General features: G+C 40.3%; 1 protein-coding gene across 7 annotated transcripts in view; it reads left to right on the plus strand.

Moving 5' to 3' along the window:
• LOC108043247 (broad-complex core protein) overlaps positions 1 to 25,421 on the plus strand; it is a 126,766-nt gene that overhangs the window by 61,519 nt on the left and 39,826 nt on the right. For 5 of the 7 annotated variants that reach the window (XM_044460883.1, XM_017121855.2, XM_017121858.2 and 2 more), the window contains one exon: positions 12,228 to 12,388. In XM_044460883.1, coding sequence (XP_044316818.1) covers positions 12,248 to 12,388 — 141 coding nt within the window. In that variant the 5' untranslated portion in view covers positions 12,228 to 12,247. The remainder of the gene's footprint in view (positions 1 to 12,227; positions 12,389 to 25,421) is intronic. The other 2 variants (XM_044460887.1, XM_044460886.1) reach the window with 1 other exon arrangement.

Genomic DNA, 25,421 nt, shown 5'->3' on the forward strand with positions numbered 1-25,421 from the left:
CAACGGTGGCAGCTACTGGTTACTGGTTGCTGGTTGCTGCTCCTGCCGGCAATTACTTAATTTACACTTGACCATTGTTGCCGGTTCCTGTCGCCCGATTGTGTGTCCTACCGCCTTAACCCGGGGTGTAAATCAAGTCGCGGCCCTGACGCTGACTAAAAGTTGTAGCGGCGTTCGCCAGTGAAGCAGAAAATTACTTTCATCATAATTTAAAGTTACTTATGACCACAGCGGAACGGGTTGCAACCGCAGCTTAGTTTTTGTTGTTTTTTTTTTTTTTTTTTGTGTCCAGCCCGATTGTCTTAGGCACACGACCAAGGGGAGTGGAGAGGGGGAGGGGGGGGCATGGGGACTTCACAAATTGAAAAATCATCCAAAACCAGGATGTGCTGGACCTTAGAGGGGCCCAAGCCAAGCCAAACATTTGCACGTCAAACAAAGTGGCAGTGAAATAACAAAATTATGTTGGCAGATTTGTGGCGACGACCGGCGATGGAAATTATGGCAGGCAACAGAGGCAGTGGCAGGCAACACGGGGGAAATGGAATGGAATCACTTGCCACAAAGAATGGGGAACAGAGAATGGAGCAAAAGAGGAGTCAGAGCCACATCCAGCCAAAGCATAGAGATATATATAATTGCTATGTGGTGGTCCAACTGGTGCTGCAGTTTAAGTTACTGGTGACGTTTTGGCATGAATGATGTGGCGTGGGCTTCCTTCTCAGCCTTCTCCTTCTGCTACTGGGCGGTTTTTCCTTGGCCTTCACAAAAACGCTTAGATGCTCAAAAAATTGCTATAATTCTCAAAAACGACTTAGGGCTGAAAAAATCATCCATAAGTCAATATTCTGTCTGGACTACTGGTGTTACCTCAGTTTGTTTCAAGGTTTCCTTAAGCTATTATTTGTAGTTATAAGAATAAGAATGAATATACGAAAGAAAGTTATCTGATCACTTGTATTTTAAAATGTATTTGTTTTACAATACAATATTACTTGTTGCTTGTCTTTTATAGAATTCAGATTAAATGGCAGTATTAAACTTGGATTAAATGAAAATGTTATACAAATATAAAAGTGTTTTTGGATACACCTTTCGTTTTGGTTATTAATAGTTACCTTCTGCACTTTATTTACTTGAACTCTTGTTGTGTCTTGTTATGTTGGGCATAAATTAAACTTAATTTGATTTTCCGATGCAGTTGCAGTTTCAGTTGGGTTGATGCCTCATCCATAATAATGCGCCCCCGATTCCTAAGCCATAGTTTTTTGGTCCCTGAACCGACTTGCGTCCACAATCAAGTCAAGTGTTTATTTGTTTATGGGAATTTTTCCCCTTGTTTTTTTTTTTGTTTTATTTCTTTTTTGCGGTACCAAAGCGGAGCATGAGTCTCTGTCTGGGTGAGTGGCATGTTGCATGTGGCAGTTGCAGCAGTTGTAGCAGTTGCAGCAGCAACTTGCAACCGTTGATGTTGCTGCTGCATTGGTGGTCCGATCTGGTGGTGGTGCCTCCTCGATTGCGTTCCGTTCGTGCGTTTTTGTTTGCCGCAATTAGCGTGTGGGCAGTTGGCCCCGGATTTGCGAGGAGCAGGGGCAGGGGCAGGGGGCATGCGGCAGGATGGATTTAGTGTACGGGGGTGTGGCAGTTGGATGAGTGAAAGTCGGCACGAGGCTACGTGGCTCTGCCTCTGCACTGATACAATTGGGAAAAAGTTAAAATTAATGGGTCTCATAAGATCCTTTTTTAAGTTGAAATGAAATTTTTATTTATTAAAAAAAATATAAATATATTTTCCAAATATAAAAGTACAATCGATAGGTTTATCAATAGTATTAATTTCATATTTCTTGCAGATCATTTTAATTAAATATTTGTTGGCGATATTAATGCGATTGCATTTCCAGTTTTGAAAAACTATGGTTTTAAATTAGGCAGTTTTAATTTAAAATATTGTTTTCCTTTTTTTGTGATAACCGATACGTTAATCGATAATATCGATAGCTTGTCTGTTTTTATCGATTTGTAAAAATGAATTTCTTTTTACAAAATACATAGAAAAATATTTTTTTCGAGTGCCACAGATTCCGAAACGTTCCAACCTGTTCCGGAAAGTTCCAAGCGTTCCGCGTCGCGTTCGCTGAACACCTGTTGCTGTTGTTGCTGTGATTGCAGGCGTTGTTGTTGCTGTTGTTGTTGTTGCTGCTGCTGCAACCGGTTCGCTTTGAGCTCGTTAGTTAATTCAAAGCTGTAAATATTATAACAGACCGCGTTCCATTATTGTATTAACAACAGAGAGACGGCCCCTATCCTTTTCTATAAAGAAACAGAGAGGGAGAGGGAGAGATAGAGAGAGGGAGATGGCGAATCGGATTGATATAACCCAAACATGAGCAAAGGCATTTTGACAGAGATTTTCCGTTCGTTCGCCTTCCCCTTTTTGGGTATTTTTAGCCTCACTTTTCCACCGACTTTTCTTATTTTTAGCTATGAAAATCGGCTTTAAAATAAAACTGACACAACTCCTTAGAGTTTCGTTCAAATTAAAATGGAAATTTTTTGCATTGTGATTGATGTGGGTTAATTTGGTCGCTCAGCGGGAATGGCAGTGGGCGGTGGGAGGGGGGAGGGGGCCATTGGTGATTTGGGGGAGGGGCGACTGTAATTGGCGGACAAGGCGGGCGATGAAAAGTGGTACATGAGAAATTGCTGGATGATGGAGAGATAAAAGTGAATGGTGAAATGGAAGGAAAATTAAAAGAAATACTAAAAACTATTTTTATTTCATTGTAAAATTTATTTGAATTGAAAACAAGTAAAGACTAAAGATTTTACTAACTTAAACATGGTAAAGAACAAAAGAGATGCCGAAAATGGTATTATTTAAATTTCAATAAGGAATTTAGAGAAAAGATTCAAGAAAAGAAAGCTCAAACAAAATTAAATTAGTAACAAGTAAAATAACATATTATGCAACAGCAAAAACCTCATGAGCTTTAAGAAATAAAAAGGTAAAAGGTGTAGAATAATGAGAAAATGTCAAGGGTTTTTGCTTTTTACAAAAAATAAAACATATTTTGTATCCCTTTGTTCTGAACCTTTCACCCGCACCCCTCGCCATCGATTTATTGTGCTCCGCTTATTTTTTTTGTTCACATTACTCATACGCCGTGTGTTGCACATACAAGGCGAGTATAAAATAACAGATTTATGCCTGCGTTCCAGCCAATGACACGCCAATTAGCCGCCACCGTACCAACAACAATGGCAGCAACAACAACAGAGGCGACAACTGCAACAACAGCAACTGCAACAGCAGCAACAGCAACAAGAAGCGGGCAAATAAAGCTTTGACATTTTTATGATGCTAAGCGGACAAAAAAAATGCATAAGGAGGGGCTTAAGGGGTGAAGCGGGGGTTGGGGGGAGGGAGTGGTGTAGGGGGTGTGTGTGTGTGGCAAGTTAATGTCGAAAATCTTGTGGCAGCTGCAGCGAGTGACCTTTGCATGTGGCAAAGTCGAATTGCGAATTGAGTTTGACAGCTGCTGGGCGACACGATCCGATTGCGATTGCGATCGCTCTTTGACCTTAATACGCGCCAGCTGCGCGTCAACACCCCCCGAAAAAAATATGAAAAATCCCCACAACACTCCCCCCCTCCCCCCTCCCTCCTTTCACCATCCCGTACCCCTTTCCCAAACAGCAACACACACACACACCCATCCATTGTCATTTGACACCTAATTTGGTGTGGGACGATTGCGGGGCGGTGCACGCACGATGGAGTCTCTAATAAGCGCTCAATAAATGTGCAACACCCGCTGGCAACAGCAACATGTTGTTGCTATTGCTGCTGCTGCTGTTGCTGCTGCTGCTGCTGCGTGCGACAACAGCAACAGCAACAACATGGGCCTCTCTCGCTTTTTGCCTTTTTGTAATCAACCGGGCAATCTCATTAATAAATTGCACTGCATGCAACATGTTGCTGTTGTTGCTGCAACGGCAGCAACATTAATTGGCTGCTTAGAGAGCTGACAAGCCAGCGCGGCCCCATGTACAGTGAAAGCTGCCTAATGACAAAACACAGGGGATTAAGTCCGCAATATTTGTTCGAATATCTTCGCAGGCATTTACTCAATTCGAAAGTATTCAAAACAGGGGATTAAGCTGGGAAAATTTGACCCTAACTAATCTTATTTCTGTTAGTTTTTAATATTGCTTAAATTAATTGAATTTTTCTTTAATCGACAGTAAACAACAGCTTAAAAGGTACAATATAAAAAAGGTATTTTTCATTTTTGTTTGCCTATGTATATTAAAAAAAAAGTATTTTTATTTTGCCATTGAAATTTAGCCGCGTCTGGAAATAGTTTTCTTCTGATTAACTAAGTTAAGCCACAAAATGAATAGAATCATGTGTGTTTTTGTTTTTTTCATATATATAGTACAGAGATATATGTATATTTAGGTTATCGCTTTTTAGTTTGTGCCAACTGTACTACTTTGTTAGTGTTCCTGCCGCTTGGATATAACAAATTAAAGGTTGGCGATAGGTGGCGCTGCTGCAGGCCATCAACGACCAACGGGCAACATTAATTGTTTATGCACTCAAGGCGAATGTTGCTGTTGTTGTTGGTGGCCGAGCTTCTTTGATTTCGGGGCTGCTAATTGATTTTTATGCGCCAGGCACAGCGGCAACAGCAACAACAGCAGCAACAGCAGCAACAGCAACAACAGCAACAACAAGGCGGCACATATTTTAAGCACAAATTACAATGCAATAATCATAAATCTTTTTTGCGGCTCAGCAAGCATTTATCAAAAAATATGTGTGTGTGTTTGTATGGCAGATGGCGGACAAATGAGCATTGCGTGTGCCATATCAAAATGTTGCTGCTGCTGTTGCAGGTTGCCGGTTGCAAGTTGCTGTTGTCATCGTGGCTGAAAATGTTGATAAAATGGAGCACGTGGACCAGTGCAACATGACAGCAATTATGGCTGCTCTGGCTGATGTTGCTGCTGTGATGTTGCTGTTGTTGCTGCTGCTGCTGCTGCTGCTGATTGCTCTTGATTAAATGCTAGTCACTCACTCGAGCTCAAAGCCCCCCGGAAATTGTTTATGCCACGAGCTGATGCTGCTGCTGCTGCAGCATTTTACGCACATTCTGAGCCACATTTGCAACTTCCTGGCCAAAAGATCTCGGCCAGGTGTTGCTGCCGTCAACTTTTGACTAAAGTTGATTAGTTTTAGAAAGAGAAATTGAGAACATTTCCGCCTGGCACGCTGCAGGTGACCCGAACGCATCAGCAACAGCAATGGCAGCAGCAAAGCCTCTGTGACAGCAGCAACATTCCAATGCCACAGCTGCAGCAGCAACAGAAACAGCAGTACGGAGCCCTAGCTTATTAAACTTTAATGACTATTGGGGTGGTCTTGGCACGTTGTTGCAGTTGCCGCTGTCGCAATGCCAGGCGAATAATTGCAATGGCAACGTGCAACGATTTGCGGCAACGAGGTGAAGGCAACAACGGTGTTGCTGTTGCTGTTACAGCCGCAAAAAGAAACAAAATGTTTATATGAAAATTGAAAATGATTATTGCGCAACGACGGCAACAACAACAGCAGCAGCAGCAACAACGGCAGAAAGAACCCGACAAATAGTCAAATTCGACACGCAAAAAGCAGCAACACCAGCAACTGTGAGCCGTTTCATCATGGCCTGCACCGCAGCAACAATTGGCTAATAATATAAATTTTGTGGCCAAAGTAACGACAGCAGCAACAGCACCAGCAACAGCAACACCGACAGCAATCGTCTCGTTCCAAGGCTGTTTGACTCAACTCAACTCAACTCTGACTCTGATCTCGACTGCGGCTGATCTCGTTTTGTGTCTGGGCATCTAATTTAATTGCCTTTCAATTGCCGCTGACCTGCGCCTGGCAGCAATATGTCACAGCAGCAGCAGCACTTGTTGCTGCCGTGGCCGCGGCTTATCGTCCCACAAATAACTGCAAATTGTGCAGCAGCAACTGTATTGTTTGTCTCCGCTTATCTCTGGCCAAAAACGAAACAACAACAGCAAGAGCAATGGCAACGGCCAGTAAATCAGTGGAACAACAGCAACAGCAAATGCAAAGGCAACAACAGCGGCAACTGGCAACAAACTGCCAGGCAACACGCATGCGCCGCCAAAAGTCATGTTCGTGCCACAAAGGCGACACCTAAGCCATACATATTGTAGGTGGCAGCAACTGCAACAGCAACAGCAACAGCAATAGCAATAGCAATACTGCAACAGCAACAGCAACAGCAACTGCAACTGCAGTCACAGCAGCAACACAAAAGCAATCTGTGGTCACACTGCACAAAAATTAACGCGAAAATTATGCTAATGTGGTCCAGAGAGCACGCAATATTTGGCCAATTCAAAATAATGCATCTTTTAAATATTTCCAAGCCTGCGAGGTACATATATGTATGGCAAAATCCAACACGCAGCTCGAAGTTTAAGTGAAAGAGAAATATATCTTCAACATGAAAGTCAGTAAAATCAGTAATTAAATGGATCAAATAATTTAACTGAATTTTATTACTCGTTGCGTTTGAATTTGTTTAATCAAAATCAAGGATTTTGTACCTTTTTTTGCGCAGCCAAAAATAGCACACACATTTTTTTTAATTCCTTAAAAACTTGATCTATATTTTAAAAATTTTAAAAAAACCTTTACTAAAACAGAGTCCCTTTGATATATTTTTCACTGTGGAAAAGTGGAAAAACCAAGCGCTCTGCAACACACTCCTTAAGCCTAATCATTTTTCGTTAATAATTTTGCATATATTTCTTTCATTTTTTCGCGGCTGCTTTTTGTTGTTTTATTCTTTACGCAACATGAGGCAGCAATCCCTTTTTTTTATTTGTCCGTCGTGGGTGTGTGTTTTATTTATTTTTTTGGGTTTTGGGGGTGTGGGCGTGGGTCAGCATTTAAAGTGGGAGCTGCATAGAGCAGCTGGCCAAAAGCGTTTGCCACTTTGAACTTGCCAAGGCAACAATAGAAAGCTGTTGGCAGGAAACTCTAAAAAATGGGGGGAAAAAACGCGAGAGAGATCTGCTTTAAACGCTTTGGAAATTTATGAGATAAGGCCCAGAGCGAAATCCTTTCACCAGCGAACAGACAACGATTAATAAATCAATAAAAAGCATTTATAATCATAGTTGTTGCTCGCGTTATTGCTGCTGTTGCTGTTGATGCTGCCGCTGCTGCTGCAACTTCCGCACAGTGACAAGCGGCAATTTGAGACGGCAACAACACCTTGGCAACAATGTTGCCGGTCGGCCAGCGGAACAATTAAGATGCCATTGAAGAGATGACCATCTGAAGTCGAAAGGAAACCAAGGCAGCAGCGGTCGCAGCACGGCAGCAACATGTTGCGCAACTTATCAAAATAATCATCATTCACATCGACAACAGCAACAGCAACAGCAACAGCAACTGCAACTGCAAGAGCAACAGCAACATGAGCTGTGCGCAGGCAGCATTATGATAATCGCAAACGGTGTCGGCAATGTTCAAACAACGCGAACAACAGCAAAATTGCAACTGTTTTGCAGCTCAAACACCCCTGCACTGAGAGAAAATGTGGCTCTTGAGGACCTGGAAAATCAATTTGTCAAGTGATATGGAAACCTATACTCTTCAAGGGGAATTGAATTTTGTATCTTACAAAAATTATTTTTTTTTTTTAACTCTACAAACGTTTTTAAATAAGTTTTCAAGGATTTTTAAGAAGTTTTTTTAAAATGGAAATCATCGATTGATTCCTAAAATGAAAAATGTTTTTATTAATCAAATATGAGAGTTGTTTAATATTAAATTTATTTAAAAAAGAGTATTTCTCTTGAAAGTTAAATATTTTTCCCTGTGCATAGTGACTGTCACCCCCCCGTTCCCCTCCGCCTCCCCCTCATATCGCAATTAATAATCGAGCAGAGAGAAAAACGAGGCGCGGCATAACTGAAACTCAACTGCAACTCAACTGAACTGCATCGTGCGCCCTTCTTTTTGATTTAAAATGTGCCGCCATCGCACGTAGGCGTACTCACACGCAGTTCACCCATCCCATCCTATACTATACCATCCTATCGTATACTATCCCATCCTATACCATTCCATACTAGCCCATTCTATCTCGGGAAAACAAGTGGCCAGACCGGCGACTTTGCTCTGCCTTCATCAGTCAAGTGTGTTGTCTGTTGGCCTGGACCACAAAAGGTTTCCCAGTTGCAGTTGCAGCTGTGAGCCAGTGGGCCAGAACTGGAAGAGCACTCCAAGGATGCAACAGCAACTGGCAACTGGCAACCAGCAACTGGCAACTAGCAACTAGCAACATTCAACGGTAACTGCAACATCCAGCATTTGTGGGCTGTGGTGGCGTGTGCGTGGGCTTCTGAACCTGGACTTTTGCCTGGGTGGATCGAGTGAATCGAGTGGATCGGGTGGAGCGGAGAGATCATCATTGATCATTGTCTGATCTTGTGACCAGTGACCAGGCTTTGACTTTGATTGCCATCTGAAATTGGGCTACAAGGCTCTGCAATAAAATGGCATGCCAAAAAATTGGGAAACATTTGACTATATGTTCAACTTGATGAAAGACATTCGTATTAAAATCATTATTGACCAACTTTATTTATAGATAAATTTATATGGACTAAAAGAATGAATGCAATTTCCACAAATTCTATTAATAGAGGTATTTTACTAGAATTAATGTTTTCTCCCACAATCAATTCTCCATTTCTTATCTGGGTGATTTGGTAATCCTTCTCGACATTAACTCGCAGCTCACACTCTATCGAGCCAGCCAACCCCGCCCACTTTTAAAACGCGGCAATTAAGTTTATAAATAAATAAATCAAATGCAAATTTCTTCGGTAGCTGAGGAAAAAAAAACAAAAAAACATTAATGAAAAAAAAAAAGCGGGGAAAAGGAAATCATGAAAGGCAAAGCGTCGGCTTTCTTGTGGGTGTGACATTGAGGGGTGGTGAGGGGGGTGGAGGTGTAGGGGTACAGGCGCCTCAGGTGAGCGGCCAAGCATGAGGAGGTGTGGGGAGGGGGGAGGGGGGTTGCGGCCAAGAATCGTTGGCGGCTCGTCAGGGAGCCTTAATTAGAAAATTGCTAATAACTCATGCACACGAACAAATTTCAATATTAATGAGTTTTAGGCCAGCGACGGCAGCAGCAGCAACAACAGTAGCAACAGCAGCAGCAACAACAGTAGCAACATTAGCCGACACAGCAGCAACATATGCTGACTGAGTTTAGGAACCAGCAGCGGCGGGGGTCTTTAATTGAAAAGCACCAACTAAGAACCAAAAAAAAAAAGGAGAAACCACCAACAGCAGCAGCATCTTGACCAGAACTGTGCACTGTGGGAGATCAGTTGGCCAAAAGCCCCTTTGTTGCCTGGCTGCCTGTCTTACGCCGCTCATTAACTTGGCTGAAAACTCTATAGGTAGCCGCAGCTCACTGTGCTGCCCATCATCATTTGACTGATTTAGTTGTCAGTAATGGTCGGTCCCCTCCCCCCCTTCCACCTCTTTCACCCACCTATTTTGGCCGACTCCACCGCACCCCCTCCCTCCCTCTCATAATTAGCATGCAAGCGGCATAAATCGCAGCAGCAACAACAATTAACAGACCCAAATTGCATGCAACACAGCAGATTTTTCTTTATTCTTTGCTATTTCTTAGCGGCTTTCTCTGGGCTTTGGTTTTTTCGTCTATATTTCTCCTACTTAGCATGCATCGCAGGCAGTCATTGACGTCTGCAACAGAACACGTAGGCAAAGCAGCGACAACAGCAACTGCAGCAACAGCAGCAACAACTGTCAATTATATTAGTTGTTGTTACTACACACAGCGCTAATTCAAAAATCATGCGTGGGCAGCAGCAGCAGCAGCAGCAACACGCCAGCAGCAACATTGCCGCACAGCAGCAACATGGCCACTGGCAACTTCTCTTAATTAAGTGTCGACCTGCCGTTGCATGCAAATGGAAAAACAAGAAGTTTTCCCTCTGTTGCTGCTGCTGGTGATGTTGCTGCTGCTGCTGCAATTGCAGTTGCTGCTGCAGTTACTGCTGCCGTTGTGGCGACCTTTAGCCATTGCGTGTTGCCTGCCACTTGGGCCATAATTTCCAGGCCAACATTTTGGCTTTTCTTTTCTGTGTGTGCGATCTTTAACTGAATGGGAAATACTGTGAAAAGGTTAAGAAAACACAGTCATACTAAACAATTTTCAAACCACACTCACAACAATGAGTAAAGAAATATTGACGTTTATTTCTACAAATATTGAACAAATATTTAACAAGCCTTGGCAAAATTATGGAAAAAGGTAAAGTAAATAAACCAAAATTTGGGTACTTATGAATTATTTCAATTGAAAACATGCTCACATAAAATATTTAAAATCAATAAAATAACTTAACCTTTTATCTTGTGTACAAAAAAAGAACCTTGCTATCAGTTCATACAAAATGGTTTTCATAAATGCAGAGAAACTAAAAGAAAAGTTTAATTTTTTTATTTTGTTGCTTAGCCGTGTTCATTTGATCCGCATAAACATAAAATGCGATCGAGTATTAACGGTTAAGTGTTCAAACAACTTTTCACACTTTTTTTCTCAGTGCCATGTCTTTTTGTGTGCCCCACTCAAAGTTCGCACGAATTTTCCCGGGGCGGGAAAATCAGGGGAAGAGTGCAGGACTGGGAAATAACAAAATGCATGCGTAATTTACGCTTTACGATCGCAATGGCCTCAGAGATACAGATTCTAACTCCTCTATAATATCGTTATCGGGCTGCGAAATCGCTTCGAGGGGCTCCAGTTGCAGGTTCGCCAGGGGGAGGGGGGGAGGGGTTGGGGGTTACAAAAAAAGGAGCAGGAACGGGGGCGGGGGGGGTTTTGCCAGGGGCACTGGGACCGAGATCCGTTGCATGCTGTGTGCCCGGTGCGTAGTGCAATAAATCAAAGTTTTATTTGTTGAAATAAATTCAGAGTTTATTGCTTCGTTATTATTATATCGTTTTTTTTCCTTATTTTTTTCTTCTTTTTCCTTCGAGATTTCCAACACCATCCAGGGGGAAAACAACAACAGCAGCGACAGTTAGCCATCAAAACAGCGCTGTTTGGCCGGAAATGTTTGCTCTTACCATTGGGTGCTTGGTGTTCGTTTGCAATTTCTTTTCGAGGTGGGGGCTTGCCTAATTCCAGATCGTTTCGTTGATTGCCCGAATGGCGGCTGGTCGATTAATTATTTAGCCATCAAATTAATGCAAACTGATGGTGCGATCTGGGAAAGACAGTTAAAGCTGCCTCACAATTAACTGACAATTAAAGTAAAAGGCTGAAAGTGTCGGATAATATTGAATGGAGTTTCTAAATAGCGCTACTCTTACTAAAATTTAAAGTATGTATCCAAGGTTATGATTTTAATTTAAAGTTTTGAAAATTAAGAATTGCTATAATCATGAAAAAAAACGTAAACTTAATTCTATTCATATCTTTGATAAAAATATGTATGAGTTCGAAGTAACGATTTTATTTAGATATTGTTTAATTTTAAATTTCGGTTTTTATTGTAAAGCGTTCTAAAGTCTTGCTTCTATATCATTTATCGAAATATTTGTTGTAATGAAAAGTCAGCAAACAATTATTGATTGTTAGTCCGAAATGTTCGTGGCCTGCAAACTGTGTATGTAATAACGAAAAATACTTGGATGAAACTGCAAAGTCAGCGTTTTGTTATGGAAATAACGCAGTGACACGCCTAGTCACGCCCTCAATTGCCTCGTACCCCCGCAGATAACCCCCCGAATATACATATATACATATATATATCTATTTTTTTTCTTTTTGTTGGGTGGCAGTGACATTTGTGAACCCTGTGCAAAAGATTTTGCAATTTGTTTGGCATTTGTGCAAGCGCTTTGGCATTAATTGCATCTAAAGATACCGATACAAAGATACACCTATCTGAATGCATGTATCTGCAGTATGTGCGATTGATTACGCAATTTCAATTAGCAGCAGCCGCAGTAGCAACAGAACACCAAATTAAGAAATTATTATTCTCGGGTCGCGTCGAGTCATTCTCACTTTTAAAATGCCTCTTGCCCACCGATTATTTATACACATTTTTCCGCACACTCTTTATTCTTGCAGCAGCGTAAGCTGTCACCGACATGGGCAGTGAGCACTACTGCTTGAGGTGGAACAATTACCAATCCAACCTGTTAGGGGTGTTTAGTCAATTACTACAAGACGGGAGCCTGGTGGACGTCACACTAGTTTGTTCAGAGGGCACATCCATCAGAGCCCATAAGGTGAGTGAAACGATTATATATTCCCATGTAAGCTTGTATTTTAATTTAATTCAATGAGGCAAAAACCATTTCATATTTTTGTTTCCTTGGTTAAACACTCGCTTAAATTAAATATATGTTCCTCTACAATGTTTTATGATAAGCTAAAATGTTATAGTTATATATATTAGTTAAATAAGTCAATTTATTTGCCGAGCTGTTGTGCCACAAACCTGAATGGAAAGTTAATGCAGAGGTGTTCAAAGTAGATCTGGCTTTACCTACATAAGCCTATATTTGTAATGTATATCTGTGTATTTCTAAAAAAAAAACCATAGTATGCAAAGTCTGGAATGTGATGTTAAAGTACCAACCAATATTTATATACAATAATTATTTAAGAAGTCCATAAGTCATCACTAGTATTTTAAACATGACTTTAATGCACATTAGTTTTAATAAAGTTTTCCCTTATTTAATTAAATGATAATATTAAAACCTTTGAATTACAAATTACAAATAGAGTGAATAGATGACTTTCATTTAACTAAAGTGATTGTTTTTTTTGCAATATTTTTCGCCGCTCACTCGAAGAAAATTCCATATTCGCCTGGGAAAATCGAGAACGGGCAAACTGTAACTGTAAAATGCGGAAGTCGGCGATCAAGGTCGACGCTGCAGTCGCCGCGATTTTCTGTTTGTGCTTGTAGCCGCCACCCCCCTCCCCCTTGGTTATTGTTGCGCCTCCGTCCCTCTTTTACTTTTTGTTGTTGTATTTTTTTCCTTGAAATGGCAGGCGCATAAATTAACGCAGCGGCAATAGCAACAACAGCAACAAGATCAAATGCAATTTACACATTTGTCAGTAAATTGTCAACTTAACGCGAGCCAAAGCAGCGACGCCGGCAGCGAATGTTGCTACTGCAACAGCAACAGCAACAGCAATTGCTGCTGGCTGGCAACATGTTGACAAGGTCAGCGTCTAATGGAAATTGACGGCAGTGCAACCGCAGTCATCTATCTCTTCCTCCTCTCGCCAAGTGTGAGTGCATAAATCATGCGTTGCCCAGACGACAACAACCACACCAGCAGCAGCAGCAGCAGCAGCAACAGCAACAGCAACAACCACACCAGCAACACTAGCAACACCAGCAACAGCAACAAACACAGCCGCAACAACTTTGTGCTCACGTCTGTCAATTGAAATTCCTGTTAAATTAAGCGGAAAATATTTAACTGCGTTAACTGTGGCCAATACTGCTGGTGTTGCTGCTTTGCTTTGCCACAGAAACTCGACTCGCGGCCAACGAAGAAGTGGTTGCCCCTGCTTGATAAAGTTATTTGCGAATCTGGCCAGGAAAACTGGTAAATTGTTCAATTATGAATGTGCATCTCGGACACTCGGAAAACAATTTCATTAGCTGAAGGGGAAGCGATGATCAGAATGAAAATGAGAATGAAAATTATCCGAGGACCGAGAAAAGAGAATTTAGAAATGCCAAGATAAAATTACCTCAACAAATAATAATTGACACTTTAGTTAATGAAAATGTTCAATTTAGAAATTGTTGGACAAATACTTGCGGCTAAATAGATGTTTCATTATCATTTCGTTTAAACAACACATAAATTACTTCACAATTTCTAGATGTAATAAAAGCAAGCTGTTCTATACTTACAAATTGTTTAAAAGGTAAAAGTTAATGAAAACTCCATTTTTTTTAAATTAAACAAAATGCTGATCAACAAAATGCAAACCAAAGCTCATCAATCTTAATTAGTTTTTATGCTTTTCGAGTCGATGAGCAAAATCTAAATCTATTATCTGGCAGGACCATTCAAATGACTAAATTCCCAAAAAGTAAAAAATGAAGGAAAAGCTACTCGATTAACTCGTTTCCAGTTCAATGCAAAGGACATTCGGACGAGTCCTTGCTCTGTTTACTGGCAAATCAACTTCATTAGGCATGGATGGCAGAAGAATGAAGAAAAGACAAACAAACAAACAAACTGATGAGTTCATTTCCTTTTTAGACACATTCGAAAAAAAAAACCAAAAAAAAAAAAAAGGATAAGGAAAACAGGCAGGAAAAACAGAAAGAATTTCATTTCAAGTAGGCGGCGGAGGAGGAAAGGACAGCACACAGGACACATGTCCTGATGCCTGGGCAAACTAATTAGCAAATGCACACAGACCGAAGAAAAAGAGACAGTTTAGAGGGCGGTGGGCAGATCTCGAGCAAGGAGGCTTTGAAGGATCCATCCAAAGGACCCCCAGCCGAACTGCCAATTACTTTTGCATATATATATCGCATATCGTACGAATCCGCAGGCGCCTTGGAAATCGTCATCCCCCCCACTCCCCTCCACCGCCTCCAAAAAAAAAACAAAAAACAAGGAAGAACAAAAAATTGTTAAATTGATTAAAAAGCAAAGTGTCGATGAACGAGGCAATGATGACAGCAGGCACTCAGCCACTCAGCCAGCGAGGAGTCAGGATCAGTGGCCAGGACATGCAACCAGGCCAAAGTCAATTCAATGAAAAAGAAGCCAGAGGGGGCAAAACAAAAAAAAATTGAACCAGTGGCGTCGGAAGGAAGTGAGAGGGGACAGGGGAGGCTGGGGGGGCTGGGGAGAGGGGCCGACAGCCAAGTGATGGTCCTGCATCCTGGCCATGCGTCCTGAAATGGAGCCAAGCCAAATATGCCCTCATGTGCGTGCTGGAGTGCACTGTTGCGAGGGCAGGACATAAAGTTTAGGTCCACCTTAGAAAAGTTTAGAAATGCTTAGGTTATATAACCTATTTATTACTATGTATATACAAATTTCAAGGCCTAGTCTAATTAAGTATACGATAATGAACCATTAATCAGACCTAATCTGATAAGAAATCTAACAAAAAAATTTTTTTTAAGCTTATCAGTTATTACTTTAATAAATAAATCTATTGGTTTTGGCTTATAATTTCTTTCTGATTAAAGATAGAAATATGACGTGATTAATTTTTCATACTTTTTAGTTTGACCTAATAAATATTTGATAAATATAATTTTATTATTTTTTAACAGTTATATTTATAACGTTTTAATAGTTTTTCAACCAGAAACATTTCGTTCTCCCCTCCTATTTCCAGTCGATGCCTGGGCATCGTGTGGAAGTGATTTTTTTACCCACCATTTGCAGTTGTAGTTTGCCTTTTTTCTCGACTCCTGTGTTTTTGCCACAGGCTTTTGTCCTGTCGACTGTGTGAGTGGGAGTGGGACAGGAAGCGGGCGGAAAAGAGACGGACAGACAGGGCGTCGGCACTTTAACTCAATTTGAGGCATTTAACGTATGCTCGGTTGATATTTGATGCGATTTGAGAATCGTTCGCAGCTGCCTCACATTCCCGGTGCAATTTTTTTTGCGCCTTTGCCCGTTTAGTGAGAATTTAGCTATTTTCTTTTTTTTTTTTTTATGCCGACATAGAGAAGCAGCCGAAAGGCAAACAAAGTGTAACAAATGTCGTTGCGGACAGGTCAAAAAGGGGCGGTGGGGGGCGGGGCTTGGCCGTCATCACCGAGCGTTGGCAAATGACTTTCAATGACTTTTCCCTAGCAGGCAAATTTCTGCTCAAATATTTGCGGCACCCGAAAAAAAATGCAATATTTTTGTGTCGTTTTTGGTTCTTTGCAGGGAGACTTTCGAACTCGGGTCGAGTGTGTATGTGTGTGTGTGCGAGTGTGTTGTCTTAAGCTGATTTGTTGGTCAGCTAAGAGTCTGATTGAGTTGGCCAACCCCTCTCCCTCTGCAAATTTGCATGGACATGGCTTCGATTGGGTATAACAGGGTGTTAAACAACATGCCAGACATGCCAGAAATATGCAAAGGCAAAACACTTAACAACAGCCACAGCTTCGGCAACAACACATTTTTGACAAGACAACGGCAACGGCAACACCAAAAGCAACAGCAACAATTGCCGCAGCAATGCAGCAACTGCAATGGTAACAACAGCAACATGACGTGACCGCCTCTATTGACAGCTGCAACAACTTGCAACATATGTTGCTCGCCGGCAACAACATTTGCAGCACCAATTTGTTGGCTTGGCCGCAAACATTAAAATCAAATGTCAATAAATTTGATACTTACTCATTTTCCATATTTCTGGAAAATAACAATTTATTGTTTTTTTTTTGTTTTTTCAAGCGGCTTAAATTCTTAAACAATTAAGAGCAAATGGCGTTTAATTTCATTTAAATATCCATTAAAGTAGCCATAAAATTGTGCCTAATTTATGTGGGATTCGCAAATCAATTAAGCACAATGACAAATATTTATGCAAGTTTTATTTAAAATGCATTTTAAACGAGTTATTTATTCCGCTTTTGTATTTAAATGTTTGATTATATTATTAATTGAAACATGAAAATAAAGAAGTGCTTATCTTTAATAGATTTAATAGAATGCACTTCATTTGTAATAAAAAGTAAGCTATGAAAATGCCGAAAACCTTTTTTAAATACTCCAAATTCTTTCGTGTATTTTATGCTAAAACCAAAAAGATTAAGAAAAGCCCAAAGAATGTAAATGCAAATTTGTGTACCAAACCACGCCTTGCGCCTAGGCCACCAAAATAAAACACAATGGTAAACAGCCCCCCAGAAACAAATTTGTGATAAATTGTTTTGCATAATTTTGTAACAAGAGATTATTAATAAAACAGAACAAGATACATATAAAGCAGCTGCCGTTGCCCCACACACACACACACAAAATGCCAACTAATTGCGATTTTATGTTAACAACCCGAATCGAACAAATCGCGGAAAACCGAAAGCCGAAAATCCAAAAAGCTGAGCTAACATTTATCTTTCATCGCTCATAATGTGGAGCAGCAAGGCGTGGGTTGATTTTTTTTTTTGTTTTGGGGTGGGTGGGGCAAGTGCAATTATCATTTCAATTTTTCCGCTCCAAGCCCCCCCCTTCTGCACGTTGCCAACTGAAAATTGTCTTGCGGTTTTCTCTTGGCCAACGCCGCGTATGCGTAATGTGTCGAGTACCGCCTGGCCATTGCGCATACGCCGCGTGGTCACGTACGCGACTCAAATGCGCTAATCCATCGAGACAGGCCAAACTACAATATAATTTGATAATTAACCACATAAAATGTGTAATAACTGCGAATGTGAATGCGGACAACAGATCAGGTGGTGAATGGGCAAAAAAAAAAGAAACATTTTATATATACATGCTCACGAATGGCAAAATGTCAGATATAATGGTTAATGCTGCAATTGGAGTTTCTTGATTGGGAAGTAAAAATGCCAGTTAAGACACTACTCTTCTAACTAAGGTCCAAAACCTGTTAAGTCAATGAATACAAAATGAAGCCATTAACAAATAATTTAGGGACTATTAAAACAAACATTACACATGAATATGAACACAAAATGGTTATTATTTGAGCATGCAAAAAATATAAGAAAATTCTTAAGACCCAGCCCCAAAAATACGATGAAAAATATAGGATCAGCAGCCCCATTCGGCATGTTAAAGCAATTGCCATAGAACACGATTCGCATTACGTATGCCATAATTATCAATTAGCAATCAATTGATTATATTACAATTGCATACAGAGGAAAACGACGATACTAAGACAATGGCCAGCAGCCAACAGCAACAGCAACAAAAATTGCATAGGAACAGCAGCAACTATAACTCGTATTTTTTTTGTGCTGCCAACGGCAATATTTATTATTTCTCCCTCTTTTTTTTTTGGCCTGGGAAAAATCCAGCAACAGCAAAACTGTTAATTTAAATTGGAAAATTATACAAAAATATTCAAAACGCTTGTTGTTGCAGCGGCGAGATTTTACATTCGAATCTGCCTGTTAATCTGAGCCGCTCTCAAACGTCACGTTTTCACGCGGCCAAACTATGCAACAACACGGCAGCAACATCAACAAGTTGCTCTCAGGCAGCTGGTAATGTTGCTGCTGTTGCTGTTGCTGCTGCTGCTGTTGCTGTTGCTGTTGCTGCTATCGCTGCCTCAGTCAACGTCAGTGCAATCAACAAAAGCAATTCACGCATTCAATTAAATGCCTTCAAATGTGACTTGCCGACATTTCTTTATGTTGCTCGCGTTGCTGTTGCTGTTGTTGTTGCTGCCGCCGAGGCATGCATTAAAATCGTATAAAATTGTCATGTTAATAACCAATAATTGTTAATTTACAACTCACACACGGACATGGATAAATACATGCTGCGAAGCCAAACGAATGAGAAATAAAATGAAAAAATCGATCGAAATCGAAGTCGTAATACACTGGCAATCACTGGATAATGGTTAAATGGGACATTAAAGTTATAACTTTGTAGAGTTTATTGAAATCAAATTAACGATCTTACAATGTATATTCCTGTTTGATTACCGGAATTAATCAGAAGCTTTATATGCAACCCTGTATTTATCGATTGTTAGGGTATACTAAAAGTGTGACCAGATGCATGTGTGCATGTTACATTTACAGTTGTACACGGATCTGCGTGCTTATGTATGTGTGCCTTTGGTTTCGTTTTTTGAGTTATTTGCTTTTTGCCTCGTTTTGGCATTTTCAGCATGTCCATTAACATTTTTGCCACATTTTTGGCTTCATTTATTTCCTTTTTTTTGGTTTTAAGTATGCGATTGTTGGCCGAAAGTATTTTAAAAATGTTGACAGGACAGGGAATGAAAAGAGAGCTGCTGTGAATAGGTCTCGTTAAAGCATAAAACAATATATGTGTAACTTTAAGCTTAAAGTGGAAACAATATTTAAATGAACTTCAATTATTTGAATTATTTAACTGAGTCTCTAAAATATTAATTCGTAAGCCTGAGGAGATGTTATATAAAAGGCTTTTTTTATATCTTCATTTTAGTACACTTGCTAGCCTAACATGCAACAAATTAAATACGTAAAAAAAATGCAAACAAAATAGGAAAAAACAGAGACAGCGATTCAAATAAAACGTGAAAAAAGAGTAAAATAAAATTTTTTATAATTAAAATTAACAACTTTTCTTGTCACGACTGGCGACGACGACGACGACTCTCGAAGCCAACTTGTTGCCTGTTGCTGCCGCCGCCTGCTATAATTATGCGCATTTTCAACAGATTTATATCTGGCTATTTCTCTCTCTATCCCTCCCCCATATGCCCCTCTCCCTCTCTCACACTCAAGTCGAGCTGGAAACGCATACAGAAAAAAAAAAGAAAAAAAGATAGCGTATCTCATTAGAATTGCCAGCTGTGTATGGGCTTTATAGATAGATATAGAAACCCAACTCTGTATAGTATATAATTAGTAATTGTTGCACAAGCCGCCTGCCAAAGGCCCCGCCCCTCTTCGCCCCCCTGCAGGCCATTATTCTAGCATTTATACAGAAAGAGAGAGAGGGAGACAGAGAGAGAGAGAGAGAGAGATGACAGAAACGCAGGCAGGCCAGGCTAAATTAAAACCCAGTTTGAAGGTCAGCAGCGACACGAGCTGCGTGGCCCGGCAACAACATCAGCGGCTACAGCAGCAACAGCAACAGGCACCGCAGCAACACCAACGAACAGCAGCAATATCAGGCAGTAAAACTATGCACAAATGTCTCGGCTCAAAGTCTGACGTCAGCAACAGGAACTGAATCTGAATCTGAAACTGAAAATAATCGCGTTGCGCATGCGTTGGCGCTTGATATTCGCATTCTCAATCCCTCAGCTCAAATTTGTAGCTTATTGAATATTTTTTGTTTTAATTTTTATGGTGTTGGTGTTGCATAAAATAAGATTAATCACTGCCAAAAAATAAAAAGAGTGCGGCCAAATGTGTCCCATTAATCAGCGAATATGTAGGAAATTCAAGCCAACCCCAAATCAAGCGCACGAGTGAAAAAGTCAAAAAGGAAGAGCCCAAAAAAGATAATTAAAAGTAAATCCCCTTCTAAATCCCCATCTAAATATATGTGAATGTGAAGCATGTATTCTTTAATAGTACAACAAAGTTGTTTCAAATAATATAAATCAATAAAATGGAGCGTGCTACAGGTTCTAAAACTACATTTTTATATTGTTTGCAAAAAGAAAACCTTTTTAAATTTTAATCAAAATTGGGATTTTCCTCACAGTAAAACTAAATGTTTTAAATAATGGGCAAAAATACAATATATAATCTACACCCACTTCCCCTTTCTCCAACAAAAACTGCCTCTCTCTTTTTTTTTTGCATGCCACAAGGAACTCGTTGCGAACTGATCGAATCGTATTTAATGTTGCTGCTGCTCTTGTTGTTGCCGCTGCAGTTGCAATTGTTGCCGTTGCTGTTGCTGTTGCCCGTTCGTCGTGCTGCTGCCGTGCCCATAACGGTGTCAATTAAATTATGTTGCCGGCAACATTTTACAATTTGCAACAAATTGTTAACAGCAACAACGGCACAAATCAATATCACTTTTATGTGTGTGGCGCGGCTTCGATTCTTTGATTTGATTACAGGGGGCAGGGAATTCCACTTCGAGTTCCTGTGCTCCTTTATTGTTTAGCGTGGGATGATCCTTCGGCCAGCGAATGGCCTTCGAATTCGCTATTCATCACCTCTAAGCAGACCAAAGCAAAGTCTCAAAAAATCTGCGTGTTTCTACGGTGGTTTTTTTTTCGGCAGGTCAAGTGCGCTTGGTCTTCATGTGTTTTGTCCTTCTTTGTTTATAACTTATACTCTGAAAAGGGGTAGTTAGTACATAAAGGTACGTTTACCAGAGAAGCAAGAAAATTCACTGACCCCATACATCTTAAACTCAGCGATTCATCAGCTTAAATTAAAAAAAAAAATATATAAAACATAGTTTAAAATAAACTAAAACTAAATGCAAACACTTTAGATCTGTATGGATAATTTTACTTGTTACAAATTTTCGACCACTTAGTTTCGTTTAATTTTACACTTCTACCGTCTATTTAATTTGCATCCTTAAATCTTCTCTAATTTCAAAGGGTATTTTGAAAGTTGCTGTCCTAATTTTTGCCATACTTTTTAGCTTCTTTGGGGCCGCACTTTGTCCTTTCCTTCTTGTGGTCGTCTTCGAAGCTTCCGGCCCCGAAATAAGAACTCAGGTGACCACAAAGGCTGACCAGCGGCGAAGTTTTCGTCTCACGCAATTGTTAGGCCAGGACAAAGGACTCCCACCTGAGAACCCAGGATCTGACCGGGGGTCAGAGGATGGGGGATAGGGGTATGGAGAAGAACCTGCCAGACGGACCTTCCGGGACGGCGTCAGCTTTTGTGCGTGTGCCCCTCCTCCACACTTCTCTGCTTCCCTTAGAATGTCCACAAGCCCGCAAACCGAAAATAAATAAAATCAACAGTGATATACAAATTCTATATACTGACCATTGGGCGGATATTATTTAGACGCTATTGTGTGGCGCCGTTCGTCGTTTGTGGCTACCTGTATGTCTACCTGCAATTAGCTCGGCCACAGCTGCTCAACCTGATCTGATCTGATCCAATCCAATCCGATCTGATCGATGTGTGTCCACAAATGTGGTCGAAAGAATAAGGCTGCACTTTAAGCTTAAACTTGTCAGACTTCTAGTAAGTCCAGAAAACATTTGCATGATGAAAAAAGCCCATTAAAGTAATTGAAAATGCCCGATAGTTACCATATCTAATCTCATGGATAACAACAGCAAATCTGGTGTTCAATTGCCTTATAAATGAAAAGATTACAATTACTGACGGACCTTTCATTTACCGCTATTATTCTGACCTTATCTGTATTAAATACGATTGTGTGTAAGCCCCCATAAATTAATTACAAATTGTGTTAACAATGCAATGCAAACTGTAAGAAGGGAAAAAAGATGCATAAATCTTTCAGAATGCGCATAAATTTGCATTGGCGACCTTGGGCTGAGTTGCTACGTAATGTCCCCCCCTTAAAAACCACCATAAACCCACCGATTTCATCGCACACACACACGTGAACTTGTTTATCATCAGATAACGACACCAGTTGATAAAGGCTCACACATTTACACCCAAAAGACAGTGCGTAAAGCGATTTAATACTGGAAACGAAGACTACTCTACCCTAGTTATTTAGCTGTTCAAATTTGTTTTATTAAGCTATTACGATTTGGTTAAGATTTTAAAATGGATGTATAAAATGAGACATTATTGTTGGATAAGCGTTTTTAAGGAGTTACTTAGTAAATTAATAAGATATTTGGCGCCCCCGGAGGTATTGACATACCATTTTTAATGGAATTGACATTAATGATACTTAGTATCCAGAATTAACACTAGTAGGCCCTATTTTTGTCGTATCTTCATGAAATGGATTAAAATAGTTTGAATGTAGTTCAGATTGATCATACCCGTCGAACATTTTTCGAACGCAGTATAAACGTTTCCCACCCAAGTTCAAGTTCAATGTCATTCGGATTTATGTTATGTGTGTATGTGTGGTGAGTGCGCTTAAGTGTGTAAGTGTATGTTAAACGCGAAAACCCGTTCAATCAAAGCCCCCTCACACACACACACGCACAACAGCACGCACTGACGCACACTTACGCAGCATTTCATTCAGTTGTGTGCGTTCGTTTATCGTTCGCTTCGTTTTATTTGGTCTCGTATCGCGTCGTTTTGTTGTTGTATGGCAACAAGTGGGTTGAGTTGCCAACGGCCTCCACCCCTCCCCTCCCTCCCTCCGCGTTATCAACTGGTTTTGTGACGTCATCGTCGTGTGCGTGGCCTTACGCACGTTTTACGCACATTTTTTTTTTGCCCCCCTTTTCTGGGGGCGCGTCTCATTGAACTTGAAAAGCAGCGCGCAAAGCAAAAGCAAAAACAAAAGCACAGGGAAAACAGCTGATTTATGTGCGTAAGGCTTGGCAAAACAAAAAAAAGTGGGTGATGGGTGTGTAACGTATTGTGGAGATTCGGGTGGGTGTATTTAATTCTGAATGGGCTTATTACGGATATTTAACTTGCAAAATAAGAGCCTAAACATTTTTAGCTTTTTATAAAAGTACACTATTGTACACTTTCTTTTTTGTGTGTATCTTGAGAATGTTTCCTATTTCCGTAGTATTCACTGCACCATTTTTTTAATGACAAATACCTTTAAACCTTAATAATTGTATAAAGACATAACAGTTTAAACTATTATTAACACAAATTCCGAAGAGTTCTTGGCCCAAGATTCTATGAAATTTACGTGGGCTTACTGTATTTGAAATTTTGTATTTGCGTATTCCACTTTACTGCGTTTTTGGTTTCAAATTCGGTTTTGGGTTTTGCCTCCGTATTCCTTTTTTTTTTTACTGTTCGCAAAATATGTTTGGACTTTAAATCCAAGGTCAACGTCAACGCATTAGCGACGTCTCGCTCCCTCTTCCTCCATCTCACTCTCTTTGTCCCCATCATCGTCAGCGTCTATGCAATCACTCATTCGTACAGAAACCCGAAAATGAAGATGGAAAAAATGTGAAGCAGCCGAAACCGAAGCAATATATTAAATTTATTTAATATCAAGAAAGATTTATGGGAGCGAGAGGGACGGAAATAGCCGGAAATTAACGCACCCAACTGCAGACGCAATTAGAAAGAGATGGCGACAGCGGCTCACTTTGATGAGATAATTTTTGAAATTATTTATTTTCATATTGTGTGTAGGTGCCTGACGCCCGTTCGCATTATTTATTTATTTATACTCGAGTATTCCCTTGCGTTTTTGCAATTCGCAATCCGTGAATGCTTATCGCCCATTCTGTCCCGCTCTAGCACCCACGATCGACGGTCTTTCTTCTCGCTCTCTCTCCTCCCTCGTGCAATCAAATGGCCATAACAACAACTACTACGAAGCTTTGAAAGCTGCGTTGCGTGCGCCTCTCTCTCTCTGTTTCTCCTTCTCTCTTTCCCCACTGTTTCCTCTTCTTCCGAACGATTCTTCTTAATGCTTTGCACGTGTATATATGTGTGTGTGTGTAGGGGGTACATGTGTTCACACTTGGGGTCATATAAATAAAATGGGTAAAAGAATTTTTTTTAGCAAATTAGTGACATTATTTAAATGACAATATAAAGTTTAAAAACAAATGAAATCAATTGTATGATTTCGTTGAATCATTTCATTAATACTTAAATAAGATTCTTAAGGAATTTTTGGCATTTATTTTAGATTAACAGCAAACATTTCATCATGGAAAGTGATTGAATGCATTGGCATCATTGAAAGTGATTGCTTGCATTGCCATCATTGAAAGTGATTGAATGCATTGGCATCATTGAAAGTTATCGAACGCATCGGTATAATTGACAATGATAAATCTGCTTGGCATCATTGTTAGCTTAATTTTATCTAAAGAGGAAAGAAAGTATACTCTATTAAGCTCTCTATTTTTGTGTAATTTTCCGGAATCGGTTCTTTTTTTTGGGCCAAAAAAAAATATTTTAGTCAAAGAAAAATACAAAACTTTTATTTGGCCTAAAGTTTTAGCCCCTGCTGTATCTATGTTCGTTAGCTGTGCAAGTTGTGCGGTTCCGCTGCGAATGCGAATATCAAGGTCAACGTGTGATGTGTTGCTGCCGTCGTCTGCGCTCCGCTCCCCCGCCCCCTCGGCCAGCCCCCGTCCGCACTCCATCATCCCTGCACTCCCCCTCAGCCTCTCAGCCCCCCGACCACCATAAAATGAGCTCTAAGAAAATAATTAAATGGCAGGCATGCGAAAGAAAGACGGCAGTGTCGGTATAAAAAAACGCAATTTTCGAAGCGCAGTTGTTAAATTAGAAATGCCATATTTTGAAATAAAATTTGTTTGTTTTTTCTCATTTTTTTTTCCGCGCCAACTTCTATTGCTACTTGTCTACCGGGTCTTGGCCATTAATCAGTTTCTGAAATGCTTTGAGCTGCTTCAGAAATGGCAAGCAGATGATGCGGCATAATTGCTACTAATATTATGATAAATATACAATGCACATGAGTATGGACAGAAAAAAAGAATAATAAAAGGAAATCTTGAAGCAAACTCTTTTTGGCATTA

This window comes from Drosophila rhopaloa, unplaced genomic scaffold (assembly GCF_018152115.1).
Source record: "Drosophila rhopaloa isolate 14029-0021.01 unplaced genomic scaffold, ASM1815211v1 contig_3, whole genome shotgun sequence".
Classification (NCBI taxonomy): Eukaryota; Metazoa; Arthropoda; class Insecta; order Diptera; family Drosophilidae; genus Drosophila; species Drosophila rhopaloa.